General features: G+C 32.2%; 2 protein-coding genes across 3 annotated transcripts; both read right to left on the bottom strand.

Moving 5' to 3' along the window:
• Positions 1-287: 287 nt before the first annotated feature.
• Positions 288-6,277, bottom strand: LOC132277403 (probable protein phosphatase 2C 27). Of its 2 annotated transcripts, XM_059779263.1 has the most exons (4): positions 5,851-6,277; positions 4,453-4,653; positions 1,513-1,724; positions 288-1,134 (listed from the first exon to the last, which is right to left on the bottom strand). In XM_059779263.1, exons 1-4 carry the CDS (start codon positions 6,022-6,024, stop codon positions 573-575), a joined length of 1,149 nt encoding a protein of 382 aa, XP_059635246.1. In that variant the 5' UTR covers positions 6,025-6,277; the 3' UTR covers positions 288-572. The 2 variants fall into 2 exon arrangements, with proteins under 2 accessions (XP_059635246.1, XP_059635247.1); XM_059779264.1 differs by lacking the exon at positions 4,453-4,653.
• Positions 6,278-16,406: 10,129 nt separating this feature from the next.
• Positions 16,407-18,500, bottom strand: LOC132277394 (small ribosomal subunit protein uS17). Its single transcript, XM_059779255.1, has 6 exons — positions 18,378-18,500; positions 18,200-18,240; positions 17,979-18,079; positions 16,984-17,128; positions 16,795-16,884; positions 16,407-16,674 (listed from the first exon to the last, which is right to left on the bottom strand). Exons 1-6 carry the CDS (start codon positions 18,387-18,389, stop codon positions 16,581-16,583), a joined length of 483 nt encoding a protein of 160 aa, XP_059635238.1. The 5' UTR covers positions 18,390-18,500; the 3' UTR covers positions 16,407-16,580.
• Positions 18,501-19,116: the final 616 nt, after the last annotated feature.

Genomic DNA, 19,116 nt, shown 5'->3' with positions numbered 1-19,116 from the left:
CGAGGAGGCCCAGATTGTTGTGGGAAAGGATATGATTGGCCTTAGATAATGGCATTGAAAAGTTGCATATAGATGGACATCTGGTTGCTTTTTGTCAGAACAACAACCACATCCTGAGGCATTGAAAAGTTGCAGATTGATGGACACATCTGATTGCTTTTTATCAGAGTAACTACCACATGCAGGATGAAAAGAACACAGATAAGTTCCTAATTAAGTAATTAATAACTACTCACATTCCTTGAAAAATGATGAATTTAAAGTTCTGGCATGTACGAATAGTGAAATAATCAACAAAGGACCATATAATTTGAATCACAAGTATCTATTTACAAACTATGGTCTCTGCCCAAAAGGTAGAGCAAGGTTTCCTTCCTTTTCTCCCATCTTCTGACAACCAAGCGAATCATTATTATGAAGAATGTTGTTCTATCAAATAAATTTATATAAAATGGTACCTGATAGAACATACAACCACCACCATCAATCGTCGTCATCATCTTCACCAGCTAAGAAGCTGTGCCTACCAATTATAGAGAAAAAGTATTTGGAAAAAAAAAACAATTTGACTTTTATCCTTCTAACAGAAATTTGAGATTTTGAAGTCCCTCAGCAGAGATGCTCCTTCTAACTCTTGGTCTTGGCACGGTCACTCGGGGAGGCGACTCTGAATGAAAACACACCATCACGACTGTCAGATTGTCTATTGCTCCCCGCTTTAGTGCTTCTTCTACTAGTTCCTTGCAGCACAATTTCACGTCATTGTGCTCTTGGAGTTTTCTCCGGGCAAAGTCCACTGCATTTTGGCTTCTAAACGCATCCCAAATTCCATCACTACCGATTATCAAAAACTCGTCTTCCTTCGTTAGTGTAATCAATTTAAGTTCTGGCACAGCACTCAACGGCCCACTCCTTTCACCAGTTTCTTTCAGTCCTTTTATGTGCCAATCACCTAGCGCCCGGGTTACACCCAACTGGCCATTCAAATATCCATCATCAATGAATCCACCCAGTGACTCGATCCTCATCCTTTCATTGTCACAGCAAGGCCTGTGATCTTTTGACATTTCTATAGCCAATCCACGTCGAGATAGGACTGCCCGACAATCTCCAGCATTTGCCACAAGTAAAGATCTGTCCACCACGAGATCATATTATTTAGCAAATGCATGAACAACACACACTGCTGTTTCTCATTTAGAAAGTCATCACAAAGATACTACTAAAAGAATGAGCTATGCATCCTCATCATTTTTGCATGAAAAGATGCATTAAATATGCAGAGAAGGGAATAATTTTACCAGTCCAGAAAGATCACGGAGATTTTGGGCCTAATGGCTTAATGTAATGGAAAATCTTCAATAGATTTAGTTTTCCAACTCACCCACCAACCCTTAACTAGTGTGTAATATCAATTACTATTAGTTCAATACCACAAGCCCATTTACCCATAACTCTAACCTATAAGGAAAACAGACGGCCAACCAATACTGAAGAATGGGAGAACCTCACCTGCCAAATATCATTGCAGTGAGAGCAGTTGTGCCAGAAGATAGAGCAGACTCGAGAGAGCATGACTTCGCAAAGGCAGCATCTGTTTCCATGAATGACCTTGTGACAATTTTCTCAAGTTCTAAAGGGAAATTGGCATCCTCAACAATCACCCTAGGTAAATGGTCACGGACAAATTGTGCTGCAAACTTTCCTCCATGCCCATCGAATACCTGTTATTAAAAACAAATGCTAATTCAGAAGTCTTTAAATGAATGCCTTTAAAAAATTCTTGGTGTGTGTGATGCTTTTTTATTTTCTTTTTACCTGATTTTACCAATCCCATCAAATTCTAATAATTGAATAAGTGGGAAAACTACAAGTTTAAGTTTGAGTCAGAGTTATACTCTCTCAACAGCAAATCAGATATTATATATTTTTTTTTGATAAATAAAATTTTATAGAAGTGCTCAAAAGGAGAGCGAAACCCAAGAGAAATACAAAAAACCACAAAGGGCCTCTTAAGCTTTCAGAGAGGCCAAAAAATCAACAATCTCCTCTAAAGATCTATGATCTCCCCCTGAAACTCAACAAAAAGGAGTGGAAAGAATCGAGAATTTAAGCACCGAAAACGACATCGCCTTCCCTTCAAAATATCTCCTATTCCTTTCAAGCCAAATACACCACCACACACAAAGCGGCGTAGCCCTCCACGAATCCTAAATGTGAGCCCCCACAGGGCAACCTCTCCACGCCTCAATCAACCCTCTAGCGGATCCAGGCATAACCCAAAAAAACCCAAATAAGCCAATCATCAAATCCCAGCACTCTCTAGCCATAGTGCAATGAATGAGAAGATGATCCACCGTTTCCTAATCACAAATCAGATATTTCATGACGAATTATGTTTGTAATTTCTTTTTTTTTTTTTACAATTGCAGAGACTGAAGAGAAAGGGCAAACCTTTACTATTCTGCTAATTTAAGTGACTATTTAACGCTATTAATTTTAGGCATTAAAACAACAATTTTCACTAAGGAGACATAAATAACTAAAAAGAGGAAAAGTACGAAAATCGTTACTAAAAATAATTATACCTTGTACCATACAATCTGGATAAAATAAAGCCAAAATCATGTACAGTAAAGGAAAATTCATCTTTACATTTGTTTTTATTGTAATTTTGAATTTATAGAGTTTTGATATCATCACACTTTTCCCATGATTACAAACTTAAGTAAAGTGTTAACTAACTTGTAAAGACAGAACAACTTCAGAGTTCAAGGCTCAATCATACTGGTGACTCAACCCATCTACTTGGTGCCTACTAAGGGAGAATTAAATATACAAGTACCCCCTAATTTAAGAACTTAGTAAGGCACGGTCTTATTAATTTATAATTGCTAACTTATGTAACTACCCAGTTCTATTTAACTTTAGAAATTGAAACAACTTAATAGCATAAAAGACTTCTTAGTAGTACCAACGGGCCAGTGGCCTAGCCGTATCAGCTTCTTACCTCCCAAAGGGAGTTCAGGAGTTCAAATCTCAGAAGAGACAAGTGTGTGTGAGTACCAACTTGAAAAAAAAAAAAAAAAAAAAAAAAAAGACTTCTTAGCAGTATAATGATGATGGATTGTATCTTTATCAAGGTAAAATTTCTTCTAAATTCTCAACTTTCTGGATTATTAAACATGTATGATGAGAATAAATGTGAGGATGCAATTTAGTGATAAAGCCACCTCACTTGTATTTTGAGGCTAATTTTAATACATAAAGAAAGCTAATCAACCAGACAACCACAAAACACAAAAAACGAACAATTCGTTTAAAAATTTCTTATCAAAATAAAATAAAATAAAAAAACAACAGTACTACCCAAAATGACTTCACTAAGTAATTCATCACAATATTGGGAAGGGGTGGGATGGATTCTCTAAACACATTAGATTTCGACTCAAGGATGGTAGGAGGATCACTTTCTAGGAGGACGTCTGGTGTGGTGACCGCTCTCTTGCTCTCGCTTTCCCCCGACTCCTCAAGATTGCCACAGATAGGCAGGCCATGGTGGTCGACTGTTATCGGCTTGATAGCGGGAAATCGTCTTGGAATGTTCGTTTTAGGAGGCACTCTCAGGATTGGGAAATTGAGGATGCCATTGGTTTTTTAGTGTTGTTGTATCGTCAAGAGATCACGGGTGGTGTTTCTGATTGTTGGGTCTGGCCCCTGTTTCTCAGGGCCGGTTTGATGTTTGGTCCTTCTATAGGTGCTTCTGGGGCTTCCTTTCCGTGGACGGCTCTTTGGCGTTCTAGGGCTCCCCTTAAGGTGGCCTTCTTTGTTTGGACATCTGTTTTGGGGAAGATTTTGACCCAGGAAATTAGAGGAGAAGGAATCAGGTTGTGATCAACTGCTGTTGCATGCGTCTTCGTGATGAGGCGATGGTGGATCACCTCCATTTGCATTGCACCATAGCTAGAGATTGTTGGGATTTGACGTTTGGTTTGTTTGGAGTTCTGTGGGTCATACCCAAATCCCCCAAAGGGTTAAATTGAGGCTTGGAGAGGTTGTATAATGGGGGCCCAAGCCCGGGATGTTTGGAGAGTTACGCCTTTGTGTGCTTGGTGGTGTATTTGGCTCGAGAGAAACAAGAGATCTTTCGAAGGAAAGGAGAATCTTATTTTTATGCTTAAGTTCTCTATTATTTCTACTCTTTTTGTTGGGTTGTAGGGAGATTTTATAGATTTTTAGAGGAGACGGTCGATTTTTTGGGCTCCTTGAATGTCTAGAGGCCCTATTTGGCCTTGTGTAGTTCTCTTGGGGTGTGCTCCCCTTTTGAGTGCTTTTATACAATTTTACTTGTCTAAAAAAAAAAAATTAATTCATAAGATTAACCCAATAACTAATTACTTGTGTGGATGTCATTATAAACAATAGACAATCAGAGTAGGTTTAAGAACTTACACCATAGAAGGAAATGGCTTCCTCACCAAGTAAATTGTAACCAAAATTCTTTGCTAGATCTGTAATACATATGTGAGTATCCTCCATATAAGAACGACCTCCAATGTCAGACCACTCTCCAGACCGAAGGGCAGGGATGAAATTATTCAAAAGGTTCTGTTTTTTGTCTGCGACTGTAGAATCCTCACAAATGCTTTCCAGCTGAAAAAATCCAAGAGATAAAATTTAAAAGGTCACAATCATGCAGCTAATCAGCAGTAGATGACTATTTTCAGAGACAAATGCTGATTATTAGAATTTCGAGGGTAGACTGGCTAGTATTGGCTGAGTGACAAAACTAAGTGGTGCTCGGGAGTTCTACAATCTAATTTCCCAATGCAAAAGGGAGCCTGAGTGAATTTATTTTGAGAAAGCAGCTCTTAAAGTTTCAACAAGAGCCCCAAATTAATTAGAAAAATGAATGCAAACAGTGTCACAAAAAATATTAGTTATCTCAATAGATGTAAAGCTCTCAATCATTCACTTCATGTCACTTCATCTCATGGATGGTAGAACTTGCCTTAAATTGAATTTTACGAAGGAAACGAAATAAAGATAAGTAGATCTTTTGGCTCATAAAATTCAATTAAGGAACCAAAAAAGATGCAAGACATAACTCTCCAGATGGTCAACACTGTTGAAGAACTTCATCTCCTAACAATACCAGCCAAAATTTAGAAAAATAATAATAATAATAATAATAAATATGATTGAAGTATCACAAGTCATAACATGATTTTGTGAAGAAACAAATACATAAATCAGAATGAAAGGTCAAAAAAGCATTTAAAAACAAGGAAAATGAACAATAAGAAGAAAGCAGAAGCGTAAATATCTCACATCCAAGAAAGTACAATTCAGGAAGAGTAATTTCACTAATACTGAACTAATAACTCACACATAACAAATACAATTTCGATTAGTGAAGAGACTAAATAATCCCAGAAGACATCAATTAGGAACTAGTACAAACTAAAAGAACCTAAATTATATAACAACTAATTAACTAATTTCGATTAGTGAAGAGACTAAATAATCCCAGAAGACATTAATTAGGAACAAGTACAAACTAAAAGAACCTAAATTACATCTCAACACACACAAGCAAAGAAGAAGAAAAGGAAAAAAAAAAAAAAAAAAATCATTAAGAAAACAACAGTATCAGTTTTCAATCTGACAAGAAGGAAAAATATAATAATTCATGACAAAAACCCAGTTCCAAACATCAATAATTAGATTTAAAAGTAAAAAAATAAAAAGAAGCAGATTTCCAGAAACGATTAGGACCAAATGGGTCCTCAGATTAAAGAAAAAAAAAAAGGAATGAAAAACTAGGCGATCGAAGCATTAATTTCTTACGGGAAATGAATTTCCGAGAGCAAACTGATCACAAGAAGCTTCATTTTCCCAATTCTGAATCTGGGCATGAAACAATTCAGATTGCAAAGGCCAAGTCTTGTGGTTTTCTTCATGCTCAGAGAAACCCAGATTGTCCATTCGTTCAGAAACTTGTTCTGAGTCCTGCAGGCACATGGTAGTTTCAGTTTCTAAGCAACTTGTGGGTTTTCACAAGCACAGAGAGAGAGAGAGAATATCAGAAAAATATCAAATTTGCAAAGTCAGAATATGTTCGAATAATATATATATATGGAGGCTCTATTAGTCAGTAGTTTATAGAGAGGGAGTGCTTAGGGGGAGGAGGAGAGAAAAAATTCTAGAGAGAGAAATAGCAGGAGCCGTTGAGTTCCAGATTTTTCTATGAAAGCGTGGCTGTGAGCACTGTACTTTGGTTAGATGCGATTTTAAAAAATGTCGGTCATTAAGACTACTAAGCATGCCAACATACCAAATTACTAAATTGCCCTTTAATATTTCCTTTCTATTAGCATTATTTTTCTGTCCCATTGAATGTGATTTCTAACACTACTCCCTCCCACAATCAGTGTTCTTTGGATCTTCCAACTTTTCAGTGCACGTTTCTGTTTAAATTTCCAAAATGTATTTTTTACATTTAGTTGCTCAAAAATATTCCTTTAATTTGGTTTAGGATTCTCTAAATTTAAAGGTATGTTATGTTAATATAATTTATGAATTTTTCAAAAGTTTTAGGATAATTTATTTACAACTTACATTTTCAACATTAACTTTTTTTGAGTAGACACTAAACAGTTATTTTTGGAGATCTTAAAATGAAAATATGTACACTTACACTTTTGCGTTAGTGGAGGTGAATGATAGTTGGTGTTATAAGTTCGGATCAATAAATATGAAGATATATGAAGGGATGGAGCCAAGAATAATCTAATTAAGTTAGGGTTTGACTGAGAAAGGGAATGTAAATTTATTTTGGGAGTGATATCCGTATTCCACTTTTTAATATCTGCACTATAATATTAAATGAAATGGAAATTCTAACATTAACTTTACAACTAAATAATTATTACTTTTTAAATTACACAACTGCCCTTTTAAATTTTCTCTCCCTATCTCTAATATTTAATATTTAAAGTATATTTTGACAACACAAATAAAATAAAATAAAATAAAAATTGAATAATTTTTTTTCTAAGGGACCAATTTTTTATTTTTATTTATTTTTTGTTAAATTGAATAAATTGTCTCTTTTTACCGGACCAAAAAAATAAAAAGTAACTATTAAAAAAATTATTTAAGTATCAAAAAAGACATGTGTGTGTGAGTACCAATTAGAAAAAAAAAAAAAAAACAAAATTATCAAAAATATATATTTAATGAAGAAATTATCTCTGTTGTCAAGATCCAAATAATAATAATAATAATAAAATACAAAAAGAAGATGATTAAAAAAAAATTATCTCTATTGAATAAAGGAGGTACTCACTAGTGACGATCTATAATATAATTAGCGTTGATATGAACCACGAATAAAATTATCTCTTTTGATAAGACCAAAAATAAAAAGTTATTTTTATCAAATAAACTATTTCTTTTGACTTACCAAAAAATAAAGTTACCCCTTTTGACAGGAGCCAAAAAAGTTAATTTTGTTGAATAAATATCGATCTCTTTCGATAAAAAAAAAAAAGTTATTATGGAATAGATTATCCCTGTTGACTGCCAAAAATAAAATTATTAGTATGGAATAAATTATTTTTTTTGAGAGGAAAAAATAAAAACAAAGGAAAAAAATAGTAAAAAAAAAAAAAGAGAGTTAAAAGTTGTATAAAGGGTAGTTATAAGATTATAAATTAAGATCGTGCATTAATGAATTTAAGAACTTTTTGGACATTTTTTTTAAAAGAAAATGATAAATAAAGTGCAATTGGAGAAAAATAGAGTGCAAATATCATCTTTCTTTATTTTAAGTGAATAATAAAAAATAAAAAATAAAAATAAAAATTTAGGTACATTTTGTAAATTTATATATATATATATATATATATATATAAAATAAATAAAAAAAGATTAATGGGCCAGCTGGCTCTACCATATATACAAGTTTTAGTTTGAGTAATCCAAAACCAGATTTTGTCTCACTAATAATTCATTTTTGTATGACTAATGTAAATTTTTAAGATGAAAGTAGTAAAAAAAAAATGATATAGTCCGTAATAGTATGCAGATATGGAACAATAAAATGACTTGCAAGACTAGAATTATGATATTTTTTGTGTTATTTTTATCATGTGAACAATTTTATATTTACAATTTCAACTACATAACTATGTTAATTAAATTCTCTATTTAAGTATAACTGTATGAGTGTGATATATCCTCAATATAAATATTTTGTATATATATTTTTTAAGAGTAATGATAGGAGAATCGAAAAGGAATTCCCGAATTAACATTGAATTTAGCGTAGTTGGCTATACTTATCACGTGTTAAATAAATGAGGTGAACAAAAACACATCAGATTCAAAATTTATTCGAAAAAATCATTCCATAATCTTATCATTTTTCATTTTTTAAAGTTACTATATATGTGTTGTATTTTGTGAACTACTAACTATTTTGCACTAAATGAGCGTGTATGATCTCGTGATTGAACCTCACCTTCGTGCAAATGGTATATAACTTTAGTATATTCCATTTAATTAGTTCTTTTATAGGAACAATAAATAAATAAAAATAAAAATAATGATGAAAAGTCAAATGATTCGTCTACTCTGTATATCAATCAAATTTATTATTATTATTATTATTATTATTTTTGTCAAATAGTGTGCTCTGTCTAAAAACATTTATTAAACTATTATGAAGGGTGATTCAATCTATAAAGATTAGAACCAAATGGCTATATTATTTAATTTTTTGAAACATGGAATAATATGTTCGTTAATATCATTATATGTTATGTGTGTTTGTTCTTCACCAACGATGATTAATATTGTTGTTAGTCATTGCATCATCGATAATTGTTAAAGACTTTAGCAAGTTAATCATAACTCCATTTATGTTATCACATAAATTCTGATAAAAGGTTATTTTTAATATCCTTAAATGTTCTTTGTATTTAAATTTCATTTTCTTTAATATTAGAATTGTTGTCGTTTTGAGAGGCAATCATATTTGTGAAATTTGTGTGAGAATTCTATGTCGTAAATATACCATTATTAACAGTGAAATTTCTGATACACTTTATGGACGCAAGTAAATTTTTTTGTCCTTTTTCGTATGTGATTGTTTATGTTCCAAAAAGTATACACACAGTGAATTTTTTGATGTACTCCATGAATGTACGCAAAAGATTCGATTTTGTATTTTCTTCTGAGATTGTTTTGCAACCTGGCAAACCAGATTAGTTAGGTTGCTAGAACAATCAAAATAATAATAATAATAATAAAAACTTCTTTTAATGTATTAATTATTTAGAAAAGAAAATCTGGTTTTGTTTGGTGGCGGTGAAAGGGAAAAAGGGCGAGACTAAATTACTAATTAATTAAATAATTAATTTAGCAACTCTCAACTGCCAAAGAAAGAAAATGGTCCACTAAAAAAGAAATGGTAACGAGTGTGCCACGAATAACAAAGTGTGAACAGAAAGACTGGGTAGATGATGTATGACAATGACTTCAGATTTCTCCTTTTGGCCTTTTGGAAAAGGTGGGCAAAGGAGTCAATAATATCAATCCATATTTTAATATCTCTCTCTCTCTCTCTCTACCTTTCATCTACTTCTTCCATCTAATTGGTATATTTGTAACATTTATACACCACATGTGGCTGCCTTCCATATCTTTACATACATCCACACGTCTATATATATATATATATATATATATTAGTTGTCCTTTACAGTATATTTATCATCGTATATACACTCGTAATGTATATGACATGAAGCTGAGTATTATAAAACTTGGGCATAATTATAGAAAATAAGTAACCATAACTTAAAAAAGCACATCACCAACACATTTAAAAGTTTAAGGTCAGATTGATAATCTTTGGAAACTATTTTGTAATTAGGGGAAAAAATACCGTTTATTTATCTGTGAAGAAACATCATAAAAATATCCATTTGAAATGATTAAAAAAATCTTTTTTTAATCATTCAAGAAGTGGAGTCTATTTATAAAGGAAAACTCATCTCAAAACCATCATTTTTCAAAGAATATATATACATATACATATATATATATATATATATTCAAGATATTTTATAAAACATAAGAACCAAAATAAAAATGAAGATAATGAAAGTAAAGAAATTAGTAAGTACTCCCGTATCAAATAGTCACAATCAATCACAAAATGACATATAAATTGGAGGGCCGATTTAGTATTATGTAAAATTTTGAAAAAATTATAAATAATTGTAATATAATCTTTTATATAAATATTGATCTTAATAAGTGTGTATATACATATATATTGAAAATATATAATCCAAAAAAAAATTGCAACCTAAAAATATATATATGGAAAAATAATATAAGAAAGAAAATCAAATTTTCTTTAGTAATTGTTTCAAATTTTCAGAAATTTAATTTTTGATTTTTTTTTTTTAATACTTTGATTCTATTTACGCAAATACAAATCATTATTAGCTTGATGAAAGATTTAAAAATAAGTAGTTATAGATTTTTTTATTTATGACTAAAAATATTAACATATATAATATCATTATTATTGTTGGCATTCTTGTTATTGTGCTTTCACAATACTTTAGTTTTTAATGCTCCCATGACTTATTGATAGAAATTTATATATAATTCTAAATAATTTTTTTGTAAATATGATCTTTAGGTTTCGTTTGGTTAAAAAAACAAAAAAAAAAAACACAGAAGAGGGGGGGGGGGGGGGGGGGGGAGGGGGGGGATAGAAGCAAACTAATTAACAATAATGCAAAGCTTATGTGGATGTCATTAGTTCAAATTAATCTATGTTAATATTATTATTGGTGATGCTGATACAAAAGAATCTTCTTAGTCGCTTGGATTGGTGTGGAGTGAGAGTGAATCCAAGAATAAAGCAATTCATGGACCCTGACGTATCATCCAATTAAATGCTAGCTCATCATCAATAAACTATTATTTCTGTCTTTACAATTATTTTGACTTTTTATTTTCTTTTTCTTTTTCTTATAAATGACTGCATGTACGATCATTTATCCAATGCAATAATAGTTCTAAAAAAGAGAAAATTAGTGAACTAACTTCTACTCCAATCCAATCAAACATTTTTGTTAACAACTTGTCCCCATTTTAATATTTGAAGAGACTTACCCGACACCCTATATCTTTGATGAAATTTTCCCGCCTTAAATTAGGAGAAAACTTATTTATAATGGAGATACAATGCGTGCTATTATTAATCCATTAAAAAGACGTAATATTCCAATTTGGATTATTGTCAATACTTTCTCTTCAAGTATTTCAAACTATCATTTAAAAGTAAGTCATAAACATAAAATATTATTATTTGTTAGACAAGAGTCTGATTATTAGATTACAAGTTTACTAATTTATTTAGCATCTAGATTTCTTATCTATTAATTATCATATATGATTACATTTACCATATTAGTATCTATAAGTTGTTTATTTATCAATTTCTTACCGCCAGACCTTCTCCCCTGTATAAGATCTTTATGTAATCTTTATTAAATAAAATACAATATAATATTTTCACATTCCTTTATTTACAAGGGTGCTTAATATATATATATATATATATATATATATATATATCTCTCTCTCTCTCACTCCCACAGATCATTTCACTTCTCAAAAGGAATCAGATGGAGACGATCAACTAAAAAAAAAATTAATAGTTAATGAGTTAATAAAAGCTAAATGGGATAATATAATGATAAGTTGGAGAATATGGATGGCAAAATTTCCATACTCAGCGGGTCCCTGCCCTATTTATGGCGAGTTTTGGTACTCATTTATGTAAATGGGGAGGGAATGGGGATTATATTTGAAACCCCGGCGGGGGCAGGAGGAGGGTTACCCCGCCCCGCCCGTTTATAATACATTTTTACAAAATTACCCTTACATGTTACAAAATATTACTAAATTACATAACTATATATATATAATATATTCACTTCTGAAAGTGAAACCCTAAATCTTTTCACTTGCAGCATAGAGAAAAAATATAGTTGTTGTGCATCAAACATCTGATCATGTTTTAAATTATTATAATTGTGCTGAAACTTTATTTAATTATTAGGTTGAAAAATATTATGACTCTGTTAATTTTGTTGAAGGTGAATTAAAATTTAAAAAATGTTATGTGGGGCGAGGCGGGAATGGGGGAGGGGGTTGAAAATTAAACGGGTATGGGAGCGAGGATGGAGATAAAAAATTTAACCGGAGATGTGGATGGGGGATGAGATGTAGATGCGAAATGAAATCCCTGCCCATTGCCATTCCTAGTTAAGAGGCACTGTGAGTGGACCTTAATAAGGGTCAAATCCTCATTTAAACTATTCCAACATAAATTATGAAGAGTGAACAGAAAGCATCACCATGCCACTTATTTTATGACGATGTCTTTTTAATCCTGAGCCAGACAACACTAATTTTTTTTTTTTTTTTTTTTCAATAGTCAGACAACACTAATAATTTTTGGAGTCCGTTAAACATCTTAATAATGACTAAAAGTAGGTGGCTTTGTCAAAACATCAATCTTGGTAACGCTCTAAATAACTCAAATACCTAAATATGATGATTATTTATTCTTCTTCTCTCATCAAATTAACCAGAGGAAAAAGGAAACAAATGTGTTAACCTGCATTGTGTTTGATTAATTAATGAGAGAAAAAAAATGATAGTCTTGACATTTTAATCAAGATTAAAATGAACATAATATTACTTTTAATAAATTTATATTATGGAGAATAAAAACATCCTCTAAAACTCATATGATATTTTAATTTTATTTTTAAGAAGAAAAATAAAATAAAAAATCGATATTAAAAAAGCTTTATTAATTTTGTAGTCCTTTTCTTTCATTTCTCTCCATTTGGAATAACAAATTACTTATAATGCTTAATTTGTATCCCTCCAAGGCTCCAAAACTCTCCATTATTTGAGGAACCACCTACTTGAATTTTGAATTTTGAATTTTGAATTAATTCGTGGTAATGATATGTACTTGGATAACAAAGTAAAAACAACCAATACCAACACAAAGTTCTCCAAGTAATCATTGTTGGAAAAGGAAACGGGAGACTTTCCAGTTTCCACAAGTTTTTTCTTCCTTGTTTGAATTCTTTAATATACTAGCAGACATTTTTACGAAGGAACCGTACCTGCATCGTACTAGTGTCGAACACGAAACCGTACCTGCATCGTACTAGTGTCAAACACCAACACTCTTCTGACACTACTCGAATACGTGTTCGACATTTCATATACGTGTCCATAAATAAAAATTAATTTTATTATTTCGGACACTTCATTTTAAATGAAAGTCTATCAAGTAATCTTGAAAATAATATGAATACTGTCAATGACAAAGTAATAAAATAATGTTATATATAATATAAAAATTATTACAATAATAACATAATTTTATTTTCTAATTTATTTCAGAACAATTCTTAATATAGAAATTATAAATAAATTAAAATTTTATAATCCTATTACTGAATAAATATATACTAATAAAAAATTATATTGTTATGCAACCGTGTCCGTGCTATACCGGCGTTGTACTTTTTTTAAATTTGCCTAGCTAATAATTGATCACTAAGTTAAAAATGATTTTATTAAATCCACTATTCCAATTAGATAGAACAGCAAGACACGGTCCATTTATATCTATATATATATTTTTATTTTTGAGAAAGTACCAAGAAACTGTCATTCCACCAAACGTAACGTGTTTTGTCAACACATAATAGTTAATAATGGTCCAACAGTCATCGAGAAAATAGTATTGGTGGACTAGTCAGTCTGCTGTCCAAATTGACGCTAATTCCTGTAAAAACAATCCCAAATGGCATTGCCGCCCGAATACATAAAGCTATTATACCTGTACATACTTCACCATGTACTGCCGAAATAAGAGATCACCCAAGGAACTCAATTTGTACTGCATAAAATTTTGTAAATATATTCTATTGTATGTCAAAAATATTATATAAAAGGTGGTTAATCACTAATTTTTGAGAAAGGGGTCATTGTAAAAATCTTTAAAATGTGCGAGTAATTAAGAACTACAATTACTTTTTTGGATTCTTAGCCCACCTTGAATGGGTTTGTATCGCACCTGGTATGCCCTCGTCATTTTGTACATTTTTCTCGAGAAGACCGACTTACCCAAAAATAAAAATGATATAAGCAGGTACTTGTTTTTTTTTTTTTAACCTGGCAAATAAAAAGATTTTATAACATCAGAGCAACAGGTACACGAGGCACGCTTAAAAACATATAGACAAATAAATGGAGCTTTCCGTGCTACCTTCCTAATCAAACCTACAGTGGGAAGTCTTGGAGCCTTAACATGACCATGACAAGCTATATAAATAGACATAATACTACTAACAACATCCAATATGCTTGCTTTATCCTCCACCGCAGTATAAGCAGGTACTTGTTAAATACTAAATTATTTGTATATAAGTTGTCAAACACGTAAATTTTTTGTGAGCAGTGACTTCCGTATACAAGACATTTTTTTTTTTTTGGTTATTATGGGTAAACTTCATTTAAACTTCTTATAAATTACACACTATGTACTTTTATATATAGGTCAAACTTCCCCAAGCACGCAAACTTGTAGACCCCTGAATCTTCCTTCACAACATATCACTTTCCCCTTATTAAGGGCCAGAGATGGTCTCCAAGTTTTATTGCTGATAATAGGAATAAAATTATTGACAAAGCCCATTTTTTCCCTTTAAAGAAGTAATTGCACTTCATAGCCCGACTAGTTTGGCATTTCATCAAACAGGCTTTAGTACATCAGTAATTCGACCCTCTCCATATGATGAGGTATGGGTGATTCAGCTATTCCGGCTCATTAAGTTGTATTGATAGAATTGCTTAGAATTGTTTAACCCTTTTTTCAAAAATCTTGACCACCACCACCCATCGCGTTTCTTCTCTCTCTGGCCCGAATCCATCTTTCTATTCTGGATCCGACCTCTCTCGCATTCCAGTTTCCTCTCTATTTCACTCATCCATTTCACCATCTCCGAAGCGAAGTTTCAAATAGGCTAGGCTAATACACACTCTTCTACTTCACTTCTCTCTCTCCCTCTCTCTCTCTCTCTGAGAAAGACAGATGGAAGGTGTGATGAAACTGGATATTTTGAAGGAAAACAAAGACAAACTCTCTTAAACACTCGAACCCAATCGCTGTTGAAGAAGCAAGAAAATCCAAATAAATGTAAAATTACTTACAAAATTATACTATTTTACAAAGCTAGTGAAAGAAATTGAGGTAAGGGATTTTGATTCAAATTTAGAAGGGGAATTAGTGAAAAACTTGAATAAACATTGATAGCACAAGAGCTATGTGGGAGTCCCGGACAACCTAACAATTTCTCTAGAGTCTAAGCCTCTAAGGTGTTCTAGAATAAAATACAATATTTCTAAATGTGGGATAATTAGTCATTTCATTCCCTCAGCTGACATGATTGAAGATTTGCAGAGGTGTTCTAGAATAAAATACAATATTTCTAAATGAGGGTTAATTAGTCATTTCATTCCCTCAGCTGACATGACTGAAGATTTGCAAAGGTGGGAGGATCTAACCGACATAGAGAAAATCCTGGGGGTCTAAATGAAGTAGTATACCATATTACTATTATTATGTTTTTATCGCGGGCAAAACACTCGAACAAGAATTAATCTCAACCTTCATTGGCTATAGCCTTGGTAAGTAGCAACCCCTACTGCAGTTTGAAGCTGTAGCATTTTTCACCATCCACATAACCTCATATATACAAAAACCTATCCAGAACAGCATTCGGTGCCCCCTGTTACTCTCAGGACGTAGGTAACTCTATAATTGTCTTCTATAATTTAGGGATACTACCATACAAACAGGTAAATATGCATGCAGGTTTGGTCATATTTCAATCTGCATTAATTTCCAGTCATGAACAAGCTCATCCTAGATCGGATAAAAAATAATACTTGTGGAGCTCCTAGAATACAGAATAGAAACCAATCCATCTTGTTTCCAGCTCAAACAAGACTTGGCTAAGAATGAAAAAGATCAGCAACATTGCAGTCTCTTGTTGACATGCATTTTGACAATAGATGATGTGACATTAGGGGGAAAATGTTTAAACTCTATTGACAACACAACCAATACATGCCCCCAGCATGTTTGTTTATCCACAACAATCCAACAAGAGCCTTGAAACACTTCATAAATCATGGTCATCAAAGGAAGACCAGTAAGCTTAACAAATCCCCATCATATCAATGTTACCATAGATCCCAATTATATATGTGAAGTTAAATATCAGAAACTCCATGATTTCACTATCAAAAAGCATAATACATAGAAAAATCCATAAAAATATTCCACATTAATATGGTTCAAAACAGTAAAGGTCTACTATCACAAAATTAGCTCACCCTGAGCCCAGTTCATTATGAAAGTCCGCCCTATCACAGAAATTGGTAAACAAACCTCAAATCGCTGTGAAAGCCTTCTTCCCACCTCCACCGGAAGATCCAGCAGGGATCACTTTCAACACATTGAACCTCACAGTCTTTGACAAAGGCCTGGCAATTATAAAACAAGAACAACAATGTGTGACATCAATGACCAAAACAGAGCCTGCCAATCTGTGAAATTCTATTCAAGTATAAAATAGGAAGACATCTTGCAGTTGTCGATCTAACCTGCACTGGCCAATAGTAACATGATCTCCTTCCTTCACACGGAAGCATGGAGAGATGTGTGCAGGAATGTTTGAGTGCCTCTTCTCATACCTTTAGACAGAAAAGAAACATAAAGAAAATGTTACACTTTCCCTCAAAAAATAAAATCTGGTAAAATAGATATAACTATCTAACTAAAATCAATCGTGCCTTTGGTATTTCTTGACAAAGTGAAGATAGTTCCGTCGAACAATAATGGTCCTCATCATTTTAGCACTGTGACATGTCCCAGCTAGGATGCGGCCCCTAATTGAAACATTGCCAGTGAAGGGGCATTTCTTATCAATATATGTTCCTGTTACCAAGCAATTAACATTGATTCTGTTAGGTCATGTTAAAGAAGTAGCCACTTCATATTCTTTAATAACAATCAGAACTCCAGAAACATGTATGAGCGAGCGAAACAAAGATGATATCAATTCAGATAAGAAAATTCAGCTCAAGATTTTTATGAGTCCTAAAATGGTATGATTTCGCCTAATTTTTAAGTATGTCTAACAAACAATGCACAGCATGGGACATATATGTCATCCAGTTGACAATATATAGTATTTATTCATAATGAGTGGTTTAACTTTAGGTGGTAGCATGAAATGGCTTGGCACACAACCCAGACAATGCTAATGCCTATTCTAGTCTTTTTTCTTTACCTAATACCATTCCTGTCAAACATTACATGGTACTCATCTAACAAATGTGTATATAAAAGGTATCCCTCCCATTGCAAAACAATTCATTTGTTGTTCTTGTTATACTTCCCAAGATCCCATCAAACATATCGACAGCCATCATTAAGCCTCCATCTGATGCCACAGCCAAAGGCCATGAATAGCAGGCAAAATACTCCAACAAAATATGCTTAAGTACACATGATAATAACAAAAAAAATGGAAAATTTCTCAACAACTTCCACTAGTGTGCATCATAATCTTAGCACCATTAACATATCACAGATTTCTTCTTATTAATTTTATCTCTTTTGATGAGCACCACACCCAGCTGGTGGTATTTGCATTTTCATGAACATTAGACAAATAAGTTGAAATCCGAGCTTAAGAATTAAGGAGATCCATCCAAAATTATTATTATATATATACACGCATATATACACATAAATGTTTGTGTAAATAGTATATCACACAGACCGTCTATGGCGTCTCTGGGAGTCTTGAATCCCAAACCAACGCTCTTCCAGAAGCGGTTTCCACCCTTTCCAGGTCTCTTCCCCTTCCCAGATTTCTTCGAGCTATAAAATTTAGAAGCAGAAAAGAACAAACAAACACGAGACAAAAATGTCATAAACAAAAACTAAACTCAACCATAAAACAGTTTTGCCTTCTGTTTAGTTTCTTTTTAAATAGATTACCATAAGAACACTTTGGGTTGCTTCAGAAATGCCTTCTCAGTCTGCAAAAGAAACAACAAACGTTGAGATCTGAGTACAAACACAGACATATAACACAAAACTATAAGAAGAAAAGGGAAGAGAATATAGAGAGAGAAGGAAAGGAGAGATAAAAGAGAAGAAAGATCTGAAATTTAACCTGCTCCGCCATTGTCGACGACACTCGAGAGACTACGAAGATGAAAGGAGGCAAAGCAAGACTAAAATAGCACCACCACAAAAATCCTAACCCTAGTTGTGAATAACGAGGTTCAAATAGAGGCTATTTTGGGCCTTCTGGCTGGGCTTTAAAATAATTAACTGTTGGGCCAACGATTGAGGGGTCTCAGCCAAAACCTTTGCCAATCACCAAATAAACAAAAATTAAAAAAATATATATTTTACTTGAAAAAAAAAAATCTATTTCAAAAAAAATATTTTATGTCGAAACAAAATTAGATAGTTTTAGATTTTTTGTACGAATTTGTAGTTCATTCATTCTTATATTGATATTAAACAAGGAAAAAGATTAATTTAATTCTATTCATAATCGTAGTTCAGTCTTATACTGATATTATTTTATATTCTAACTGAGACTCAACATAAACCTTTGCCAATCACCAAATAAACAAAAATAAAAAAATTATTTATTTTATTTGAAAAAAAAAATTCTTTTCCAAAAAAAATATTTTAAGTCGAAACAAAGTTAGATAGTTTTAGATTTTTTGTATGAATTTGTAGTTCATTCATTCTTATATTGATATTAAACAAGGAAAAGATTAATTTATTCCTATTCATAATAGTAGTACAGTGTTATATTGATATTATTCTATATTATTCTATATTCCTACGAATGAGTGGATAGAAAATGCATAGTTTTTTTTTTTTTTTTTTTTTTT

This window comes from Cornus florida, unplaced genomic scaffold (genome assembly GCF_030987335.1).
Source record: "Cornus florida cultivar Cherokee Brave unplaced genomic scaffold, ASM3098733v1 CherokeeBrave_3.0.0_Hap2_Chr10, whole genome shotgun sequence".
In the NCBI taxonomy this organism is placed as follows: domain Eukaryota; kingdom Viridiplantae; phylum Streptophyta; class Magnoliopsida; order Cornales; family Cornaceae; genus Cornus; species Cornus florida.
The sequence above is the reverse complement of the archived record's forward strand: the minus strand, read 5'-3'. Positions and strand labels throughout refer to the sequence as shown.

Excerpts from the sequence above, each read along its gene's own strand:
- LOC132277394 (XM_059779255.1), bottom strand. Across the intron at positions 17,129-17,978 it reads TCCCAGAGACGCCATAGACG|GAACATATATTGATAAGAAA; the intron begins GTCTGTGTGATA and ends GCTTGGTAACAG. Across the intron at positions 16,675-16,794 it reads GTTACTATTGGCCAGTGCAG|GCCTTTGTCAAAGACTGTGA; the intron begins GTTAGATCGACA and ends TATAATTGCCAG.
- LOC132277403 (XM_059779263.1), bottom strand. The coding sequence starts at position 6,024 with ATGTGCCTGCAGGACTCAGAACAAGTTTCTGAACGAATGGACAATCTG. Across the intron at positions 1,725-4,452 it reads AAGCCATTTCCTTCTATGGT|GTATTCGATGGGCATGGAGG; the intron begins GTAAGTTCTTAA and ends TTTTAATAACAG. Across the intron at positions 1,135-1,512 it reads ACTGCAATGATATTTGGCAG|ATCTTTACTTGTGGCAAATG; the intron begins GTGAGGTTCTCC and ends CGTGGTGGACAG.